A 23,933-nucleotide genomic window follows, 5' to 3' on the forward strand; every position below is an offset into this window, starting at 1 on the left:
AATGAATTAAATTTAGATTTAAAATGATTGAAGTTAACAATAAGACCATTATAAATATCTTAGGTTGGATTTTTATTAAAATTTTCCAAACATATATTTATGCTATGCCCTAGCTGTTGAACTTTCTTTTTTTTTTTTGTTTTCTTTCTTTTTTCTCCTTTTCTTTTTTTCTCGTTTTGGAAGAATCATTCCGTCGAACACCTCGCGACCCACATAGAATGCTTGATGATTGTTGTTGGGGGTTTGGTATGTTCATCCACATTGCAATCTCTGCCATCAACAAGGCACACAACTCATGTCCTCGATTTTTATATAATCTCCATTGCCATTTCTCACATCAAAGATGCCCAAGCCAACATGCTTTGTTCCTGCAATGAATATATATGCTTACATCTTCAATAACTCCTCTAGCCCTAGTTAACAACAGCATTTTATCCAAGACCAACACATCTGCATCTTCTCCTTCAGGTGCGCCACTTCTTCCATATATTTTCTTCTAACAATTATCTAGTAAAATAAAAATACAGTTATGTGTAATAGATATTGTTACAACAACTGTCCCGAAATCAAAAATAAATTATGCACCACATAAGGCACAAAGATTTACAAAGATAACATAAGGGTCTTTGGTGTAGCTGTATAATCTCCCTATCCTCGAAGAGGAGGGCAAGGGCAAAATAAAAAATAAATCATGCATCACATAAGACAAAGATTTACGGTGAGAACATAAAGGGGCTTTGGTCTAGTTGTATAACCTCCCTATCCTCAAAGAGAAGGGGAGGGATTGAAGTCGGGTCCTGTACAAAAGAGTGTGTGTTTACTTTACCATTTGAAAAAAAAAATAATAAAAAGAAAATTAAAAAGGTTACAAATTCTCGAGCTCCAACCCTTTGTCTATCTCTATTTTGGTTCTCAAACACTGTATACAGAGACTAGAGTCCACGACCCCTAAGACAAAGGGGATTAAAAAAAAAAGTGCCAAAATCTAGTTGCGTTACTAAAATTCAGACCACAGCATCACAGATATATGTAGTTGATGGCAGATTTCACAAAATCTTTGGGTTTGTTTTGGTTATGCAATCAATTTCTGGTCTTTTCAAGTAGTTTGGGAGCATTGTTTAACTGTTTACTTATAAGTGTGACATTTGGCTTAAATTTTGAGCATGTTTGGTACCTATAATTTCTGGTTGTGAAATGTGGTGTCTCTGCTTTTTAGGTACTTATTGTGCCAAGTTTAACTGTTTAGAACAACTTTGACTGGTGGTTAAGCTTTTCAATAAAAAGAACAAGCAATTTTATCTCTAGTAGACATATGCAACTTGATTCAGAGGGAATAAGTAACTTGATTTAAGCACTTTAAGCTCTAACTTCATTACATTCTATCAGATATTATGAACAGTAGTCATTGCATAGAAGCAAAAGATTGTTCAAATTGAATGATTAATATACATCACAGATCAAATAGGTCCTCCCCACTTAGAATTTTGATCCATTCTCTTCATGATGATGGCAGCAGAAGACAACTTCTTGCATACAAGAAAAGTCCCAAGTTAATCATAAATATAAATTTAAAATATATATAAAGTCGTTACTTATATGAGGATGAGCTTATAATGACATGCCACTACCTTAATCTTGACCAGATCAAATTTTGAGTCCGAGTCACTGTAATTGACAGCAATGCGATGACTTCTGGTGTGCTCTGCCCTAGATCAAATAGGTTCTACCCACTTAGAATCTTGATCCATTTTCCTGCATACAAGAAAAGTCCCAAGTTAATTTTAAATATAAATTTAAAATATGTATAAAGTCACTCCTTATATGAGGTAGATCTTATAATGACATGCCACTGCCTTAATCTTGACCACATCAAAAGTCCTTGAGTCACTGCAATGGACGGCAATGCAATGACTTCTGGTGTGCTCTGCCCCAAGGTCATGGCATTTGCTACAAAAATAAATCAATGTATCAACGAAAAGGGGGACTCTGGAGGAAATAGAAGTTGAGTATGAAGAAGTTTTATATTGTAGAAAGCCGGGGTCTCTATTACATGAGTAGGAGACGTGTGTCAATGTGGAGCTCCACTGAAGAACATAGATATCATTGTATCCATTTAAATAGTATAAGATTCAGTTGTTTCATAATTTAAATAAACAATGAACTACTATTGACTAGGAAGCTCCTGCGACTATAAGTACATGCCATTAGCAAAAGCAAGCCCCATCCTCCCATTCAAACACACTCACAACCATGGTTGTCTATGGGAATCATCTTCTCTATATGCCAAAGTTTCATCTCCTTCTTTTCAAGATTATCATTTTCTTCTGTGTAATGGTCCTTTGTCCAGCTACTCAGTTATCATTCAACTTCCCTAGCTTCAATACAACCACTAAAATAAACTACTCATTCAATGCTACCCCAACTGAACCAGTTATCCAACTGACCACAAACCGGAAGGACTTAGGCATGTATGGGAGTACTGGTCGAGCCACATATTTTGAAACAATGCAACTCTGGGACAAGGGCTCGGGAAAATTGGCAGACTTCAATACCAGTTTCTCCTTTGTCATAGACTCGCAAAATAGTTCTTTTTATGCAGATGGGCTTGCATTCTTCCTTGCTCCTGATGGTTTTTCAATCCCTGATGCCCTGTCAGGTGGTGGTCTTGGTCTTGTGAGTTATAACCAGATATACAACTCAACATCAAATCCATTTGTAGCCGTGGAGTTCGATACTTATCACAACGATTGGGATGAACAGCCCGGTGTTCATGTAGGTATCAATATTAATTCAATGATATCTAATAAAAGTGTGCCATGGAACAGTAGTATTCCTGATGGGAAACAAAATACTGCTACGATTAGTTACAATTCAACTTCGATGAATTTGAGTGTAGTCTTCACTGGTTTTATAGGCAATAGAATAATTCAACAAGATCTTTATTATAAAGTTAATTTAAAGGATTTCTTACCAGAATGGGTTATTTTTGGTTTTTCAGCTGCAACAGGAAGTGCTTTTGAAATACATACCATTAACTCATGGTATTTTAGTTCAGAACTACAAATTGATAAAAGTATAACAAGTCAAACAGTTCCAGGAGCAGCTGATCCTTCCACTCCTGACCACAGTGGACCAAACAAGGCAGTAACAGATGGTACTCACCACAGGAGATTTAGAGGACTAGTAGCGGGATTGGTTGCAAGTGCATGTGTTTTGGTTGGTGGGTTGGGTTTGCTTTTGTTTGGCATAAGGAGGAAGATGAATAGAGCGGAAAAGAACGATGACCATGTTCTTAATGTTTCATATGAATTTGGAAACGGAATGGGGCCTAGAAAGTTTTCATTCAAAGAGTTGGCAATTGCAACAAAGAACTTCATGGAGGAAGAGAAGCTTGGAGAGGGAGGGTTTGGTGCAGTTTATAAAGGTTTCTTGAGGGAATTGAACTCCTATGTTGCTGTCAAGAGGGTGTCAAGAGGGTCTAAACAGGGGATAAAGGAGTATGCATCAGAAGTGAAGATCATTAGCCGATTGAGGCACAGGAATTTGGTGCAACTCATTGGTTGGTGCCATGAAAAAAGAGAACTCCTACTTGTTTATGAGTTCATGCCCAATGGTAGCTTGGATTCCCATCTTTTCAAAGAAAATTGCTTGCTGACATGGGTGAAGAGGTACAATGTTGCTCGAGGCTTGGCCTCTGCATTATTGTATCTGCATGAAGGATGGGAACAATGTGTACTGCATAGGGATATTAAATCAAGTAACATTATGTTGGATTCAAGTTTCAATTCCAAACTTGGGGATTTTGGTTTAGCCAGGCTTGTTGACCATGAAAAGGGGTCACAAACCACAGTTTTGGCAGGCACCATTGGCTACATGGCTCCTGAATGTCTCATGACAGGAAATGCAAGCAAGGAATCAGACGTCTACAGTTTTGGGATTGTCGCTTTAGAGATAGCCTGTGGAAGGAAACCCATCAACAACATGGCCAACAAAGATCAAGTAAGAATGGTGGATTGGGTTTGGAAGCTATATGGATCTGGAAAGATTCTTGAAGCTGCTGACCCTAGACTTGATGCAGATTTTGATGAGGAACAGATGCAATGCTTGATTACAGTTGGCCTTTGGTGTGCTCACCCCGATTGCAATCATCGGCCTTCAATAAAGCAAGCAATTCAACTGCTTGATTTTGAAGCTCCTTTGCCAAATCTCCCATTGAAGATGCCTGTGCTAACTTGTTTAGATCCTCCAGTAAATATGTCTGCATTTTCACTTGCATCAACCAGTGGTATTACTGATTTCGAGACACGCCAGACTCATCCCTTGAGCTCTGGTGACAGCACTGACTCCTCCAAGCTCACCATTTCCTCTCCAGCTTCATCAACAGCAGCATTGCTTCTATATACACAGTAAGTTGGTTCAGAGAATACGATTGCAATACTGTATTTAGGTGTATGATTGTTCATTTTTGTTTATCCAGCTACTGAGTAGTTCACTGTTTATTTTTCTTATGGGTAGCCTAATGTAGATTTAATTGTGAAGTTGTTCTTAAAAAACTATTGTAAAACACTGGATTTAATTTTGTTTGCCATCCCCTCTATAATTATTCGCTAACTGTTACAAATCCGATGTGAATTCTCTTTTTATAAAAGGATTAGAGATCACTAGGTTGTAAAAATAAGTTCTCCAGAGTGTGGACAAAATAGCTGCTTCATATAGATTTGTCATGTGACCAAATCCAACACTCGTGTAGGTGTGAGGACACTGGCTCAAGTCTGAAAGCTTCCCTTCCAATGTAGGACCCTGTGTAAGCAGGACAACAGGAAGTAGTGGCCTTTTTAATGTAATCCAACAAATTCTCAGAATCTGTTGATATTTTCTTAGGCTCTTACTTTTGAACCTTTTTTTTTGCCTTTCCTTTCTTAAGTTTCAAATGACATTATGGCCCTAATGACCAGAAAAATAATAATGTGACGTAAGAGTGCGACATGTGGCGCATTTAGAAATAGGAACTGTGGATTTTATTTGTTTAAAAGAATGTTTTGTTAAGGAAAGCCGACCTTTGATGTGAAATTCAGTTAAAAACAGACAAAGATTGACATAGAAAGCTATTGCAAGTCTAAGTTGCCAATTCTAAGCCTTATAATTTAAGAACACTCCGAACATGTTGGCCTGCAACTCCTGGAGTCCCTTGTTCTGGTTCATCTCTATTATTTTACTGCCTTACCTAAATTACTAGTATACTTTTTAATTTTTCTTGCATTGGACTTTGGCTTGAGGTTTGGGTGTTGAAGACAGATTAAAAAGGTGAAAGAGTCTGCTTTTCAGCAGTTCTTTGAGCCACCCTAGCCTCCTGAGTCAAAAAATTAGACATTTTACATAAACACGGCTCCCCGTAGATGCAGTAGTGGGGCCCAACTTTGGTTATAGTATCATTTTCCTTTACATAAACATTCATAATTTAATACGGGGTAGGAAAAACTGAAGGAGCATGTTAGCAAAATGATAAAACAGAGGAAGCAAACACAGAATAGTGCTCGAAGTATCCTTAATTCGACAAACACAAGGGGAAAAAAAAAAAAAAATCTACAAACATTTATTGCTCATCCATTGGTACATCCCATACTGGAGATTTTGTCATACAATCAGAGTTGCTCCAACCAGATGAGATGCTTCCTCTTTCCATGTCATACAACCTCCAACCATCAACTGTGTGATGAATAAAATAGATACAGTTGCCCCTGCACCCTACTTTGCTTGCAGTGACAAACGTACAACACTCGGCACCTACGAAAAATGTTCTATCCCCAAGACTTTCCATCTTAACCCATGATAGTTTAGCAAAATTAAGGCCAAAAACCTCTACATCATCCACAATATCAATCGAACTTCTAGAGATTAGGAAAATCAATAAGATCTCTCCATTGGATTCAACTAAATATTCTCTGAAATGCCTTGAAGATGTAGAGGGAATGACCCTGCTTCTACTTAAAGCAGTGATTCTAGGATGAGAATCGATGTCTTCTATAACTGCAAGTGTTCCCTGCAAACTCAATGCATAAAACTTTCCTTCAAACGCAACAATATTAGTAAATTGCATGAGTTGTTTGTTTGGAGCATGTGGTTCAAGAAGAGTGCAACCTTGTTCTATCCATGTAAGTTCTTTTCGTTTTATCCATGTATGCTCACCTACCGATCTGCATCTATTAAACACAAAAGCTGGATGAGAAAGGCCTGTTACCACCATCAGAATACAATCACTGTTAGTGGACTGAAAAGGCGGTGATGATAGAGCAGCAGATTTAAATGGCACATTGGTTTCCCAAGGAGGAAGATTCGACCAAGTTTCTTTAAGGTCCCAAAGGTAGTATTGGGATTGCTCAGCACCTCTAGCCACCAGTACACCCTGGGAGTAACCCACAAAGTGGCGAAAGGGGTTCCAATATCTCCTTCTTCCATACATCCAATAGCACCCTAAACGAAATGAGATGCCGAGGATGTGAGAATAAGTCTTTTGCCATTCATCGGTATTCTCTTCATTGGTACCAGAGAGCTGAAGCCATGGTGACTTTCCAACCAGGCTGCATTGCTTTGGTGCCGCTCTCCAAGATTTGGTGACACCAAAGCTCATGTTTTGCTTAAGATTCCATTGCTTTGCAATTAAATTTGCGAGTTGTTGAGGAAGAACTGGCCATGGCTGTGCAGTGATGGCTTCTTTCTTAGATGGCAATTGCTTTCCCTTCTTCCCCTTTAGAGCCATGTGGCCGGTGACACAATATGCAGATAGAGATATATGGTTTGAGCTCACATTGAGGACCTAAATAAGCTATTATTAGCGTGGTCTCCAAGTTCCAGCAGCTTTAGTTGAAAAACAGAGAAGAAAGATGGAACGGATCATTTAGATTTTAAAGAGGAATAGTCAAACTACATGGTTGATTTGAAATAGATGGTCGGAACACGTTTTTGAATAATAGAGTAAGATATGAGAAAATTAATGTTGATGCAGTTATTCCTTGCACATGCCCTATTACTTGAGCACCATCCAAATTTATATACCACTCTTCAATTCACCGAAAGAAAACTTCAAGGCAAAATTGTAATTTCTCAGTATAGACAAAGTGGCATTCGGCAACCTCAAGAGCTTTCAATCCTAATCTCTATTTTCGTCAAATGCTGTTTAATCACTCTAACCTTTATTTTCGTTCAATACCATTTAACCACTTTCTTTCGTAATTGTACCGTGCGATATTTTTGTACAAACACATTTAACAACCCCTGTAACCATTCCAGCAGGTGTAAAGTAGGGCGGGCTTAGAACATGAATGATAATGGTATTGAAAGGGGTTGATATGCTTATTGTTTTCGCTTTTCGTGAAGAATTGTCTTTGTCTAGGTTGCGTTTAGTAATGAGAAATGTTTATTACTTTCTGTTGTCAACTTTAAAAAAACGAAGACAAAAATCGCGTTCAATAAAATATTTTTGTTTTTCTATAACAGAAAACTTTTTTAATTTTTGTGAAGAAAAGAGGAAACATCAAAATGATGTTTCTTATTTTTTCGGCACTGTAGCGTAGAAACGTTTTCACTAATGTTACTGTGCACAGACATTATTCATTTCAAATAAAATTCATATTATTTGTGTTATATACTAAGTTACATATTAAATGTTAATAAAATATATATTTTTACTGTAGAATATATTAAATATTGTATATTATTTTTATTTAATAAAAATATATTTTAATATATAATATATTAAATGATGATGTAAATTATTTTTTGTGACAAAATAATTTTTGATATAGAATATAATGTTATTAAATTATTAAGCAGTAGATATTTTATATTATTATATATCATATCTATATTATATTATATGTAAATATTAAATTATAATTAAATTATAGTATTATATCACTATATATATTTTATTACATATAAGATGTATTATTTAATATTTTTTATTCATAATAAATTATTATATGCTAAATATATTATAGATCACATAATAAATGTATACATCATGCATATACATATATTTATATACATAATTGGTGGGAATGTTTTTGTCTTGCTATATTTAATTTTGATAGTTATTAATATAAACAAGTGTCGTGCCTTAATGGTTAGGTTGCTCCCTGTATCCGAGAATTGGTGTTCAAATCATCTACCCTCCTCCTTCCCCTCCTCCTTCTCTCTAATCACTAATTCATAAAATTCTTGTCATGAAAAAAATAAAATAGAAATGAAAAAATAAAATAAAAAATTTAAAGAATATTATGTACATTTTGTAATAAATATGTTTTATTACTAAACACAATTATTGTTTTATGTTTTCAAATTTGTGGCAACAACAAGTGTTAATAAATATCATTTTTATTTTTTATTTTCACTCAAGAGAGTAAAATCATGTTTCTGTTTTTTTAAAACTACAAAAACAAAAAACAAAAACTTTATTAAACGCACCAACTTTGTCTTTTTTGTTTTTTGTTTTTATCTTTTCTCGTGAATTGGGTTAGGGATTCGGGACGTGATAAATTTTTTTATAAAAAAATTAAAAATAAAGAAAGTTCCAAACTCAATTCCACTCAATATGTATATTCAAACCACAACCTATCCAAAATACAAAAGACTGTCTAGAAGATATCCAACCCAGCAACCATCAATTAACAGAACTCCATAATAAAGTTCCAAAGTCGATTCCAATATTTCAAACCAACTTGATCAACATGATCCATTTACACAAAAGATAGATAAAATACCGGGGACAGAGCCGGAGGCGATCAACTCAGGAAGAGTACGCTAATATGACTTGGATGATCCATATTTTAGGTTAGACATTGATGAGCACATTAAACTATCCATGTAATCAAGAGTCCTCACAGTCTAGACACAACCAGAGGCGGAGCCAATTAAGACCTAGGAGGCACGTGCCCCTGACCTGGTCCAGCCCACTAGAATATATATAGTTAATTTGTAATTTATTTATTATATATGAAAAATTATATATCGTATTTTTCTAAATTTTTAATTTCTAAAATTATCTTAACTTTTTCTTTCTTTTGTTTATTAAATTCCTTAAATTTCTTTTTTTTTTTAAAGTCAAATTTTTCTTTTTAAATCATACTCTAATTTTTTTTTCCTTTCAAATATATCTCAATTTTTTTCTTTTTTTAAATTATACTCCCTCTGAATTAAAATCTTGACTCCGCCCTGAGCACAACCACGCACGCGCCTATCAAACATCAAACCATGCACATTGCTTCTTGTACTCTTCGGGAGTCAAGTCGCACTGCCTTACAACCCTCAATGATTGGCGTGTCCCGACACCAACAAGTAAAATCTCCTTGTGCTTCAAGACCCATAACAACAACAAAGAATGTGGGTCAAGTCGCACTGCCTTACTACCCTCAATGATTGGCGCGTTTGACACCAAGGAGTAAAATCTCCTTGTGCTTCAGGACCCATACTAACAACAAAGAACGTGTTAAACTATTAGCAGGAGTAGAAACTGCTGGAGTTAAGAAATTTGGACTATGCGAGGAGCTCTTCGCAGGCAGGGCTGCTGATGGTAGATTTTCTGTTCTCTTCTTGCAACAGATCTTGGATTCTGATTTATATAGCAGTGAAGTTTGAAATTTGTTTTAAAGAATGTTTTGTTAAAACAAAAAAACCGACCTTTTTTTTTAACACTTAATTTGGGAAGCTACTGCAACTCTGTCGTTGATTTTTTTTTTGGTGTTAAAGACGGATTAAAATGGATTTGAATTTTTTTTTTTTAAAATAAAATTAAAATTAGCTTCAACCATATTTTGGCCCACCCTAGCCTGAGTCAAAAATTTGACATTTTAGATAAAGATTCAAAATGCAATCCAGAGAAATACATTATGTCAATTCATTACCACAATGGGCTCATGTTCAGTTTTTATTTCTTTCATACAAATTCAAAGATGAACAAACTAAAGGAGCATGCGAGAAAAATGATACAACAGAAGGAAGCAAACACAGAATATTGCTCAAAATATCCGTAATTCGACAATCAATTATTGCTACTCCAATATTAGTTCCTCCCATACTGGAGATTTTGTCATACAATTGGAATTGCTCCAACCAGGTGAGATGCTTCCTCTTTCCATGTCATACAACCACCAACCATCAACTGTCTGTCGAGTGAAATAGATACAATTGCCTCTACACCCCACTTTGCTTGCAGTGACAAACATACAACACTCGTCACTGACAAAAAATGTTCTATCCCCAAGGTTTTCCACCTTAACCCATGATAGTTTAGCAACATCAAGGCCAAAAACCTCTACATCATCCACAATATTGATCGAACTTTTAGAGATTAGAAAAATCAATAAGATCTCTCCATTGGATTCAACTAAATATTCTCTGAAATGCCTTGAAGATGCAGAAGGAGCAGCCCTGCTTCTACTTAAAGCAGTGATTCTAGGAAGAGAATCAATGTCTTCTATAACTGCAAGTGTTCCCTGCAAACTCAATGCGTAAAACTTTCCTTCAAACGCAATGATATTAGTAAATTGCATGAGTTGTTTGTTCGGAGCATGTGGTTCAAGGAGGGCACAATCTTGTTTTATCCATGTAAATTTACCTGCTGATCCGCGTCTATTAAACACGAAAGTTGGATGAGAAAGGCCTGTTATCACCATCACAATACAAGTACCGTTATTGTACTGAAAAGGCGATGAAGATAGAGCAGCAGATTTAAATGGCACATTGGTATCCCAAGGAGGAAGATCCGACGTACAATTGCTAAGGTTCCAAAGGTAGTATTGGGATTGCTCAGCACCTCTAACCACTAGAGCACCCTGGGAGTAACCTACAAAATGGCGAGCAGAGACCTCGTATGGCCATCTTCCATACCACCAATAGCACCCTACACGAAATGAGATGCTGAGGATGTGAGAATGAGTCTTTTGGCATTCATCAGAATTGGCTTCGCTGGTACCGGACAGCTGAAGCCATGGGGACTTCCCAACTGAACTGCATTGCTTTGGTGCCGCTCTCCAAGATTTGGTGACACCGCCAAAGCTTATGTTTTGCATTAGACTCGATTGCTTTGCAATTAAGCTGATGAGTTGCAGGGGAAGAACTGGCCATGGCTGTGCGGTGGTGGCTTCTTTCTTATATGGCAATTGCTTTCCCTTCTTCCCCTTCTGAGCCATTTGTGTGGTGACACAATATGCAGATAGAGAGATATGGTTTGAGCTCACAGTGAGGACCTAAATAAGCTACGATAAGCGTGGTCGCCAAGTTCCATTAGCTTTAGTTTAAAACACCTAAAAATATTGAAACAGCTCATATTGATTTAGATTATGAATTCTTAATTAAACTAAAATGGTTGACTTGAAATAGATGCTCTTCTTGGGGAACAAGCCTACCAGGTAACAACAATTAAGTGTGTATCCATTGACTTTTAAGGTTAATTAGGACATAATAAGTTTATATAATATACATGTACTTACTGTTGAAGAGAGAAACAATTTTATGATATGGTGGAGAATACGTTAAGTTCACAAATAAACATAGTGGACAACCCGTGTGAAAAGTAAAGAGTGCTACTGGTAACAGGGACAATTCACCAGGTATCTATGCAGGAAAAAAATTAGTAAATTTTGAACTAAAATTCCATGAGTGAAGAGTATGTAACTCAAAATATAATCGTCTAAATTTTTGGTAAATTTGTTTATTACGAGGAATTGCAAGGGTGGTTGATAACTTGGATGTTGTTCAAATGATGTGGTGTGTGCAAGAAACAGCTGCATTAACATTAATTAAGATCTAAATATATATATATATTAGTATATAAAAAGTGTTCCCCAAAGTGAGCATCTATTTAAAGTCAATCATGTAGTTTAGCTATTAATTCAAAGTAATCTGTGTTTTTTGGAATAATTAAAGCTGATGGAACTTGGAGGCCACGCATAAGTGTGCTTATTTTAAGACCTCTCACTGAGTTCAAGCCATATATCTCTTTGCCTATTGTTTCAGCACACAAATGGCTCAGGGAAGAAGACAATTGCCACGTAAGAGAGAAGCCAATGCTACAAAGCCATGGCCAGATCTTCCTCAACAAATCAGGAACTTAATGCGAAAGAGGTGGTGTTTTTTACTAAAGTCTGATGGTGTCACCAAATCCTGGAGAACACCACCAAGGAAATGCAACCCGATTGGAAAGTCGCCATGGCTTCAACTCTCCCGTACAAATGATAGCAAATGGAAGGAATGCCACAACACTCAATCTCCAATCTTCAACATCTCAGTCCGAGCTTCCAACCAACAATGTATGCAATTTCCTACAGCCATTTGGTTTCAAGGAAAATTTTATGCATTGAGTTTGGAGGGAACGCTTGCAATTCTAGAAGGCGTGTTCGATTCTCATCCTAGAATCACTGCTATAAGTAAAAGCAGAGCCGTCCCTTCTACATTGTCGAGGCATTTCAGAGAATATTTAGTTGAATTCCACGGTGAGATCTTACTGATTTTCCTAATCTCTAGGAAATCAATGAACGTAGTGGATGATGTAGAGGTCTTTTGCCTTCATTTCGCTGACCTCTCGTGGGTTAAGATGGGTAGCATTGGGGATCAAACAATTATTGCAGGGCCTGACTGGTTCATCTCTGTTGATGCGAGCAAATTGGGGTGTAGGAGCAACTGTATCTATTTTAGTCATCACACAGATGATGGTTGGTGTGTCTATGACATGGAAAAAGGTAGTTTGTCACCTGCAAACATATGCTTTCTTAATGTTTCTGTGAAATGTAATGACTGAAATCAAGCAAAAAAAAATGTTTGTATTCATTTCAATTTGTTTTCAACATGATGTGCATGATTAATAATATAGTCAAGTGCAAAACACACCCCTTTATAGTGCATATTGCACCCTCTGGTGTAAACTAATCTATGACATTTGTGCAAATAGGTCATATTTATAAAAATTGAACTAAAATGCCCTTAATAACACATTTTATAAAATATAGAAAAAATATTTTGTGAAATGACTAAAAAGGGCTTGGCCCTCCTTCTTCTTCACCTTGATGGTTGTCGAGGGAAGGGAAGACTGGAGAAGATAGATATATATACACAGACATATATATATAGATATATATACACATATACATAGACATAAATATGCAGATATATATATTTATTTATTGTAAATTTACAAATTATATATATATATGTATATACACACGTCGATGGGGAAGGAGTGAGAGGTTGATGTCGATGTTGCTAGTGAGTAGAGGAGATAAAGATGGAGGCGTCGCCGAGGAGGGGATAAAGAGGCCGAACCAATCCTCTCCACAGCCCATCGCTGGAATCCTTGTTCGCTGCCATCGCCACCACCGTATTATTCACAGCAATCCTAGATTGAAATAGTTTCTGAATATAGGTTGTTTGCCAACTAGGTTATTACACAATCGAATCAAGGGAAGTTCAAGAAATTGAAGTGGCCAATTTATAAATTGAGCAATCACTACAAGACTGGGAAAAAACATTCAAGTACAAATTTGAAAGCTAGAATTGTTGTGTAATTTGCCCAATGAAACAGTTGCCAAAGTGAGCATATCTACCCAATGAAACCAAAGAAACCCCAAATGAAACCTTACTCAACCACTTCATCAGGCTTATGATTGCTGTGAACAGTACGAGTTTGATTGTTGTTGTTCACCGAGAAACCCACGTCTTTCTTCTTCTTCCCCAACCACAAGCTCCAAAACGCCATCAACCTTGTGAACACATACCTCTCCGGCAGCCTCTTCCCGACCGTCCGCAACCTCCACCTCTGACTTTGGCATCAACAAGATCGGTTTAGTAGAAGAATAAAAGGGTAAAATGGGTATTTTATTAATTAAGGGTGTTTTTGCACAAATTAAGAAGAATAAGGGTATTTTTTGCACAACCTTTTAAGTAGGGATAAAAATGTTATGAAATGTATACTTCAAGGATATTTCTTACACTTACTCCTTAATAATATGATAAATTATACTAACAGGAAGGATCAGAAAAAGTATCTGAGAGGCTTTAAGAAAAAAATATTGTGGAGGGAGTAATAGTGGAGTTTTTCTCTAATTTTGTGGGGGCAAATTCAAAATTTTCTAAGTATATAATTTTAAAAAACAAAATTACTAGGTATAATAGTAAAAATAAATAAATCCAGTGAGCCATAATAGTATCGATCCTAATACTTTAGGGGCCGAAGGATACATATCATACTATGATGCGGCATGTTGCACTAAAGGATCCGAATTCATACACCTAAACTAAGATCCGAACCCCATAATTTCTATGTGAAATAAATTTTTGGAAAAATTAATTTTAGTGATTAAAAAAAATTTATTTTAGAATCATTTTAAACTCAAAAAGATAAACAGGACTATAAAACAACTTTAAAAAGGACAATATTTAGGTCTTGTGAGAACTTACACAGTCTCACCATCAAGCGTGACACATTCTTGTTATGACATAGTTTTTATTGTCAATTAAAAATTAAAAAGAAATAGAAATTAGGTGGCTTAATTTTATTTTTGAATGACATTACTTTTTTATTTTTTGAATCCTAACAATATTATGCCACATATGTGATGCGATGATCCTTAAATATGGTGTACAAAATATTGTCCTTTTTAGAGGATGTAGATTTCAAATATTTTATTATTATTATTATAGCCGAATAAATCTTCTAGTAAATCGTCTTGTAATATAAAATCGTTTTGTAATATAAGTTTTATGCACTAATAGTCCTTTTTTTAAAATATGCATTTCAGTTTATAAAATTTTAAAAAATATAAATAAGTCCCTTTGACCATTTGTTTGATCAAAATTAACATAAAATAAATTTAAAAACCTTAATTTGTCCCATTTTTCTTCTTATTTTCCTTTTTTTTATTAGTTGAGTTTAACCCATTTAACAATGTGTCTTCTCCAATTTTTTTAATATTACATAATTTTTTGTACACATTTTTTTTTTTTTTCTTACATTTGTCTTTATCTAAAATGATAATTTTATCTTAGTTTATTTTTGAAATTTTATTTTATTTTATTTTACTGACACGAGAGTATTATCTTTTTAATTGCATCAAATTAATTGCATCAAATTAAAAGCAATAGGGTGTTCAAGTTTTTTGCACTTAACCCTAAATCTTTGAATATCTCCGGTCCCTCTCTCTCCTCTCTCTCTCTCTCTCTCTCTCTCTACAATTTCTTCAATTTCCTCTCTCTCAAAATCTATTGCTTGCAGTTTCACTTCATCTCGTTATTCAATTTTCGGAGATATATATATATATATATATATATATATATATATATATCTTTGATTTTTTTGGTTTTCAGGTAAACAGGTAGGCCAAATTGAAGCAGTGCAAGCTTGATGCTCGCTGTGAGCAGTGGCTTTCGCAAGGTATGTGAAACATTCCTCCGCTCTGTTGCTTTGATTTTTTATTTGATAGTGTTTGTTTATGTACGAGTAAGGTTGAACTCCTGAGGGAAAAAAACAATTTTTGGTGAAGATGAGATTGAGGTGGTGATGGTGGGGCTGTGACACTCTTGTGATTGAAGAATATTCAGGACATTAAACTTAAAATGGCCACTAATTGGCAATAATTTTTTAAGATGGGTATTATTTATCTTTTTATGAGTTTAAGATCACTCTAAAGCAAAAAAAAAAAAAAAAAAAAAAAATGGGTTTTTGGTCACCAAAATCAAATTTTCCCAATATGTTATACTACAATCTGACGAAACTATAAGACAAGGGAGAGAATTTGATGCTTGGATTAGTTATGGTTTTTTGAATTTGCAAATAGCAAAACCCAACAAGATAGCTTTAACTTTACATGTGGTTGATCAGAGGAAGTTGTTGCCAAAATGGGTTTAGAGAGGAAATTAATTTTTAAAAAAGACATGTTCAAATCATGGGACTTTATTTCAAGTTTTTTAGTTCATGAAAATGTAGAAGTCCAAGTTGATCTCGGGGCATTGACTCCAACTCCAAATATTCTAGAATAGGATATATATATATAGTCAATACATCTTAATTGTTTTAAATTTCTTCAATACTACACTTTTGGTAGGTAATTACAGTAATTTGTTATCAATCTATTTAGAAAATCCAGAAACTAAGGTACCGGTCCTTATGATCTTAGCTTAGGTGTCAGTCCCATTCCCATGTGAGACCAAGTACACCAGTTCAAATGATGTTCTCTATATTTCTTCTTAAAATAAGATAACTTGCAGTCATGAAAATCTTTAGCTGAAAAGTATACAAATTAAGACTTATTCAACAAATCTAACTCTTGAATCTGCAGCAATATTTTATGTATCAATAATTCAATCCATGTACACAATATAAGGAGAACTGCAATTAAGCCTCCAAACACTGAACATTAAGTCCTCCCAAATACTGTTGCCTGCAACTCTTGGACCCTTCTCCAATTACCTACGCTTTTCTATATTTCATTCATGATCAATATTTTTTTCGTCTTTCTTATACTGGTTCCTTGTGCAACTCCACTAAACTTCAGCTTCCCTGCTATCACACGAGAGCTTAAAAATGTCAAAATATTCACTGATGGAAGTGCTAATATCTCAGGACAAGGCATCCAAGTTACCCCAGAGGAGCGCAGCGATGTGCAGCAGCAGAGAGTTGGTCGAGCCAGATATCATGAACCTCTGCACCTTTTGGACAGTGCTGGAAATCTGGCGGACTTCACCACCAATTTCACCTTTGTCATTGATTCAGAAGGAAGTTCAGTCCACGCTGATGGGTTTGCTTTCTTCCTTTTTCCCAATGTTTCCGATTTCAATAATATCCTCATCACACAAGGTGGTGCTCTTGGTCTTCCAATCGACTCCAACACAATCAACGCCATCACCCCATTCGTTGCTGTGGAGTTCGACACTCATAAGAATGATTGGGACCCGTACAACGAGTCCTACACTCATGTAGGTATCAATCTGGACTCTTTGAGATCTGTTAACACTTCCATATGGTATGGTAATATCACTCAAGGGGGAGAAAATGAAGCTTGGATTAGTTATAATTCTAACTTGAAAACTTTGAGTGTCGGCTTCACTAGTATTGTAAATAATGCAAGAGTTCGACAAGATAACCTTAGTTACATTGTTGATTTGCGTGACTACTTGCCAGAATGGGTTGCTTTTGGCTTCTCAGCCTCCACCGGAGGGTTTTTCGAGAAACGTACCATTAAGTCATGGAGTTTCAGTTCAACAGAGCCAGCACCGATGACACCGAGCCCCAGTCCGGGCCCCAAACCCAAAGGGAAGAAGGAAAACAAGACAGCACTAGTGGTGGGATTAAGTGTTGGCTCATGTGTTTTGGTTGGAGGATTAAGTTCGATTGCCACGTGCTTGTGGAAGAAAACCAATAGAGGAAAAGACGAAGATGCATTTGTCTTTGATCTATCCATGGAGGATGAATTCGAGAAGGACATTGGACCAAAGAAGTTTTCCTACAGTGAATTGGCTCATTCAACAAATAATTTTTCAGAAGAAGAAAAGCTTGGAGAGGGAGGGTTTGGTGGGGTTTATAGAGGTTTCTTGAGGGAGTTGGCTTCTTATGTTGCTGTGAAGAGGGTGTCAAGAGGTTCTAAGCAAGGGCTCAAAGAGTATATATCAGAAGTTAAGATCATTAGTAGATTAAGGCATAAGAACTTGGTGCAACTCATTGGTTGGTGCCATGAAAAAAATGAGCTGCTGCTTGTTTACGAGTTCTTGCCAAATGGGAGCTTAGATTCCCATCTTTTCATAGGAAAAAGCTTATTGACATGGGCAATGAGGTACAAAATTGTCCACGGCTTAGCCTCTGCTTTGCTCTATCTACATGAAGAATGGGAACAATGCGTGCTGCATAGAGATATTAAATCAAGCAACATTATGTTGGATTCAAATTTCAATGCCAAAGTTGGGGATTTTGGGCTAGCTAGGCTTGTTAACCATGAAAAAGGATCGCAAACAACACTTTTGGCAGGGACAATGGGCTATATGGATCCTGAATGTGTCATTACAGGCAAGGCTAGTAAGGAATCAGATGTCTACAGCTTTGGAATCGTTGTACTGGAAATAGCATGCGGAAGAAAACCCATTGATCTCAGGGCACCAGAAACTCAATCAAGACTGGTGGAGTGGGTTTGGGACCTCTATGGAACAGGAAAACTTCTTGAAGCAGCAGACCCCAAATTAAATACAGATTTTGATGAGCAAGAGATGACGAATTTGCTGATTGTTGGGCTTTGGTGTGCTCATCCTGATTACAATCGTAGGCCTTCAATAAGACAGGTAATTCAGGTGCTTAATTATGAAGCTCTGCTTCCCATTCTTCCCTCAAAGATGCCTGTGCCAACATATTTGACTCCTGATCCGGTGACCACACCTACATCTTCACTTTCATTATCCAGTAATGCCAATGTCTCAGAGAGTAGCCAAATCCATTATTCAAGCCATAGTTACAACACCAATTCCTCAAATTTGACCATAGCATCTGCAGCTTCCTCTCCATCTACATCACTTCTGCATACAAGGTAAGTAGATCTAAAGAATATCAAGTTTTAACTTCGTCATGTATTTAAGGTGTACTAAGATCACTTATTATTTTTTTCTATCATTCTTAAGCAATAGTCATTAGTACTTCAATCTTCTTGGTAAATTTTTGGCAAATTCTGGCATGATTAGAACTATGAAAGTGTAGTGTATCTACAATTGTTGCGTAAATGGGATTTTAAATAAAAGGGCACATTTATGGTCCTATTGTTTCCAAGTGTTATGACACAAATAAGTCACATAGTTATGAAATAAATATACAAAATGTTATATTGTATTTCTCACATTTGCCTATTCTTTTTGCAACATGTCTTGTTGTCTGGTGTATGATAGGGCAATGCCTGTAACTTGATTCAATCAAAATTTAAGAATCCATGAGTATAGTGTTAGGTAGACGATTGGATGAAAGAATCGGCACCTGCTCCACCCAACCCTATTGAGATGAATCCCCGGTTGTTACATAATAATTATATACTATCTATCATATGTATTATTAAAGACTTGAGTCATTTTAAGTGAGATCAGCAAAAACAACCCAATAGGAATGGGACTATGGAAGACCAAGTCATATTAACATGAAGGTTGTTCAAATTCCATACCTACCATGAGATGTTCAAACGAAGTCTGCTTTTACTCTACCTTTGCATATAACCATGTTTGTTTACAATGTCAACAAAAAAGGCCTGAAGATCACAGCATCAAACGACGTAAAACTAAGTTCTGTAAGTACAGGACCACCATCAGAATAGTACTGTTATAGAAAAAAGAAGATGAAGATAGAGCAGCATATTTAAAAGGCACACTGGTATCCCAAGGTGGAAGATTCCACGTAATTTCGTTAACAGGATCCCAAATGTAGTACTTGGATTGCTCAGCGCTTCTAGCCATTAGAAAACCATGGGAGTAACCCACAAAATGGCATAAAGGGTTCCAATTTGGCCGGCTTCTTGCGCAGTACCAATAGCACCCTAAACGAAATGAGATGCTGAAGATGTGAAAATGAGTCTTGTGGCAGTCATCGGAATTGCCTTCATTGGTCGTGCCAGACAGCTGAAGCCATGGTGACTTCCCAACCGCGCTGCATTGCTTTGGTGCTGCTTTCCAGGATTTGGTGACACCACCAAAGCTGATGTTTTCCTTAAGATTCCATTGCCTTGCAATTAGGTTAATGAGTTGTAGGGGAAGAACTGGCCATGGCCTTGCAGCACTGCATTCTTTCTTACATGGCAATTGCTTTCCCTTCTTCCCCTTTAGAGCCATATATGCGGCAAATGGCAAAATGCGTAAGTGTGCTTATTTTAGGTCCTCGCACTCAGTTCAAACCATATATCTCTTTGCCTATGGTGTCAGCACACAAATGGCTCGTAAGGGGAAGAAGAGAAAGCAATTGCTGTGTAAGCCAACGCTTCATGGTCATGGGAGGTTCTTCCTCAACAACTCATGAACATAATTGCAGAGAATTGGAGTCTTGCGGAAAATTTTGGCTCCTGTGCTGTCACCAAATCCTGGAGAGCAGCACCAAGGAAATGCAACCCAATTGGAAAGTTGCCATGGCTTCAACTATGACCGTTGCAAGGAATGCCACAAGACCCATTGTAACGTCTTCAACATCTCATTCCGAGCTTCCAACCAACAATGTATGCAAATTCCTACAGCCATTTGGTTTCAAGGAAATTTTATGCATTGAGTTTGGAGGGAAAACTTGCAATTCTAGAAGACGTGTTTGATTCCCATCCTTGAATCACTGCTTTAAGTAAAAGCAGAGCCATTCCTTCTACATTGTCAAGGCATTTCAAAGAATGTATAGTTGAATTCAACGGAGAGATCTTACTTGTTTTCCTAATCTCTAGGAAATCGATGAACATAGTGGATGATGCAGAGGTTTTCGCCTTCATTTCGCTGAACTCTCATGGATTAAGATGGATAGCGTTGGGGATAAAACAATTATTGCAGGGCCTGACTGGTGCATGTATGTTACTACGACCAAAGTGGGGTTTAGGAGCAACTGTATCTATTTTAGTCATCACACAGATGATGGTGGGTGTGTTTATGATATGGGAAAAGGCAGCTTCTCACCTGCAAAAGATATGTTTTCTGATTTACCCGAAAAAACAAGAAAAAAAGGAGAAGAAGATATGTTTCTAGATGTACATGTGAAATGGAATGTGTTTGAAATCAAGCAAGGATTACATGATCAATAATATTGTGAAAGAAATTATATATATATATATATATATATATATATATATTCAACCGCACAATTGAACTGCAAACTAAGAGTCCATTCGGTGTTACTGTAACGACCCGAACCCAAGGGTCCGAATCGCTAACCGAGTCCTTTCCCGAACCCGATGTCAACTAAGGGCGCTACCATCCTTTCCTATGTCAATAAATAATATACTTGTCATCCCAAGGTTTATAAGATAATAACAATAATAAATATTAATAAATAAATAAATAATAGTAATAAAATGAGATCATAGTTACAAAGTATGTCAAAAACGGTCTACTAACCCATCGAACCCTGTGGAGGAGCGTCGTCCGCCACTTCCCTTCCGTATTCTGAAAAATGTTGATAATAAAAGGGTGAGCATAAGCTCAGTAGGAAGTGTTTAAGACACACCTCTTATAACCCCGTGAATCCACGTATAAAATAAAAAATAAGAGAACGAGATCATACTATACCGGGGATGTAAACTATAACCACAACATTCAATATAAACACAAATGTCAACCAAGTCACAGATACACCAAGTATGCCAATGAAGTGCAATGCCATGTTCATGTCACTCCCCGTTTCTGAAACATTTCCGTTTCAACTTCTAAACCGTTACTGTAATCCGACCCAAGACACCTCCAAGGCATCACGAGGGAGGGGTTGGCTAGTCTTCCCCGACCACACGGCACCTCCATAGCGTCGTCTGGGTAGCTCAACCACACTAGAGTCTCTCTCTAACCCCCTCTAGATCACACTAACACCACGAACCACTAGGCGCCTTCTAGGCGTCCGGGTTTTCGCAACACTTTTCAAAAACATTTTCCCAAAATCATTTTATTTGCTTTCAAAATATTTTTCCCATTTTTCCTTTCCCAATGGATGCATGAATGTTTCATGCTCCTAATCATGAATTCAACCATTGAATTTCACACATGATTTGCAAATTAAATCTCTAAAATAGGTAATTCATGCTTCCCTTCAACATTGTTTTAGCATACCAAGTATAAAAAGTATAATCAATTTCACATAAGCATGCTATTACACAATTTCATACAATTCATCTATATCTCATTTACATACTTCTAAGAAAAATTAAATTAAGAAACTCTCATTTAACAATTTTGACAACACAGTACTAGACGTTCAAGCATTCAAGTGTATATAATCAAAAGCAATAACCAATACAAGTAATTTCTATCATTTTCAACACAATATATATCTTGTCATGCTCATTATACATAGAATGTCCATAACCACAAACAATACTCATAATTTAGTAAACAACTTAACAACTTTTATAAGAAAGCTCACAAAAGTCAAAGAAAATTGTGGATTAGAAACCCCTACCTCAAGAATTGCAAAAACTCCCAATTTGCTGAATCCAAACCCTAGAATTCGAAATTCTTAGGGTGCACCAAAACCACTTTTGCTCCGATCAAATCGAAGATCTCGCCGTGATCTCTAATTTGCCGCAAACGGCACGTAAAAACTCCAAAAATTGAGAGAGAAATCTAGGATTGAAATCTTGTAAAAAGAAAAAGAAAAAAAAAATGGAGAATGAGAGGGATGAGAGTGAGCTATGGGAGAGAGAGGAAGAATGAGACCAAATGGGTCTCTAAGCCACACATATATACTAGTGGTGCGTCCCACCACCTTTTTAAATAAAATTTTCCTTTTTCTTTTTCTACACCACAATTATATATATGTAAAAATAAATAAATAAAATAAAATTACAATCTACCCTCCTTAAAAGATTTCGTCATCGAAATCTACCCTCCTTAAAGAAGGAGGCCCACAACCACACCCCTTCCCGAGAACACCTCACCAAACCGCAGAGCCCAAAACTCAACAACCTTATTGTCTTTGACACCCGATGTCAACAGGCAGTCACACACTGACATCAGAAAAACCCCATGCTCACCACCCTACGAGGGTACTCATCACTCACAACATCATAACACTAGACCATCTGGTACGCCCTATGTTATACCCGGCTCAAAACAGATATCGGTCCACTCTACGCTGCTACACAAGACTTCGGAGCTCGAAAGAACGGTTACAAGACCCCTGAACATGACAACATCATATCTCAACTTATCCTTTAAAAGACACAAATCCACAAATTTTTGTCAAACCAATACTCGCCATCTAACACACAGCTACACCATCACATATCAGTACAAGCGACCACCAACCGCAGCATTCAGCAATCATTACACTTAACAACCTCAAGATGACCCAACAATAATTCTCCCAACAACTGTATAAACACGAGTCACCAGAACAATAGAACATATTATCCTGTATCCTGGGCACAAATCCTCAAAAAGAGATTCTCAATAATCAATTATTGTACCACAAACTTTTTTATCGGACGCTTGGTCCTACTTGGCACACCTCATCACCCGAAACAAACCATCTGAATCCACCCTGTCACACTGATACATCGCGCAATACTATACTCTCATTGTTCCTGACAAACTAAAACAATCATTGACCTTTGACCCGACATCATGCTAAAGATGGACTGACTCATGAGAAATGGTTGGCCAGGCCATTCTCATCATTAATCCGATCTCAACACAGACGTCGTTTCTGTCCTCAGGTCTAAACCTCAAACACATCCCCACACAGTCCACAAAACAACCAAGAGATCCACTCACTATCCACCCATTGTTCCACATAACCTCTGTAATGACCTGGTCATTTGACTCCCTTTCCTTTTTCTTGAAATTTTACGGGTAAATTTTTTCCGTTTAATTTTCTGTTCTGAGTTCAGTTTCTTATCTCATAGTGTCGTCTTGAGTGCTTGGAAAAGGTTTCTAAGACTCTTTCGTTCGGATTGACCACTTCTTTTGAAGACCGAGTCATTTCCACATTTTCAGTTTTCGGACACTATGCACTATTTCGTCTTTTTCCCTATTCTGTCTTTTCCCCGTTTGTCAATTTTTGGCACAACTATACTTTTCATGCTCGGAGTTAGATTTTGACTTCACATATCTTGATCTTGGGTGGTTTCCATGAAATACGCATCTTTACTTTTTCAAGAAAGTACTATGGTTGCTCCCGGTATCCATAGAAGCATGGATGCACAATTCTTTGGAATTCTTTTCTTTTCTTGGGGTGTTTTTCATAAATA

The 23,933-nt window shown here is 36.7% G+C and overlaps 3 protein-coding genes across 3 annotated transcripts; 2 read left to right on the forward strand and 1 right to left on the reverse strand.

The window, feature by feature from the left end:
• Positions 1–4,530, forward strand: LOC132294213 (L-type lectin-domain containing receptor kinase IX.1-like). Its single transcript, XM_059791979.1, has 2 exons — positions 1–468; positions 2,999–4,530. Exons 1-2 carry the CDS (start codon positions 384–386, stop codon positions 4,408–4,410), a joined length of 1,497 nt encoding a protein of 498 aa, XP_059647962.1. The 5' UTR covers positions 1–383; the 3' UTR covers positions 4,411–4,530.
• A 5,516-nt stretch (positions 4,531–10,046) lies between these two features.
• Positions 10,047–11,186, reverse strand: LOC132295818 (uncharacterized). The gene has a single exon (XM_059794091.1). The coding sequence runs from the start codon at positions 11,184–11,186 to the stop codon at positions 10,047–10,049; it is 1,140 nt and encodes a 379-aa protein (XP_059650074.1).
• A 5,293-nt stretch (positions 11,187–16,479) lies between these two features.
• LOC132295819 (L-type lectin-domain containing receptor kinase IX.1-like) lies at positions 16,480–18,781 on the forward strand. The gene has a single exon (XM_059794092.1). The coding sequence runs from the start codon at positions 16,480–16,482 to the stop codon at positions 18,559–18,561; it is 2,082 nt and encodes a 693-aa protein (XP_059650075.1). The 3' UTR covers positions 18,562–18,781.
• The last annotated feature ends 5,152 nt before the right edge of the window (positions 18,782–23,933 follow it).

The sequence above is a fragment of the Cornus florida genome, unplaced genomic scaffold (assembly GCF_030987335.1).
Source record: "Cornus florida cultivar Cherokee Brave unplaced genomic scaffold, ASM3098733v1 CherokeeBrave_3.0.0_Hap2_Chr02, whole genome shotgun sequence".
Classification (NCBI taxonomy): domain Eukaryota; kingdom Viridiplantae; phylum Streptophyta; class Magnoliopsida; order Cornales; family Cornaceae; genus Cornus; species Cornus florida.

What these genes read in the sequence shown, in the direction of transcription:
- LOC132294213 (XM_059791979.1), top strand. Translation starts at nt 384, where the DNA reads ATGCTTACATCTTCAATAACTCCTCTAGCCCTAGTTAACAACAGCATT. An exon ending in ATCTGCATCTTCTCCTTCAG is followed by an intron (nt 469 to 2,998) that starts GTGCGCCACTTC and finishes TTGGTTTTTCAG; the next exon opens with CTGCAACAGGAAGTGCTTTT.
- LOC132295818 (XM_059794091.1), bottom strand. Translation starts at nt 11,186, where the DNA reads ATGGCTCAGAAGGGGAAGAAGGGAAAGCAATTGCCATATAAGAAAGAA.
- LOC132295819 (XM_059794092.1), top strand. Translation starts at nt 16,480, where the DNA reads ATGATCAATATTTTTTTCGTCTTTCTTATACTGGTTCCTTGTGCAACT.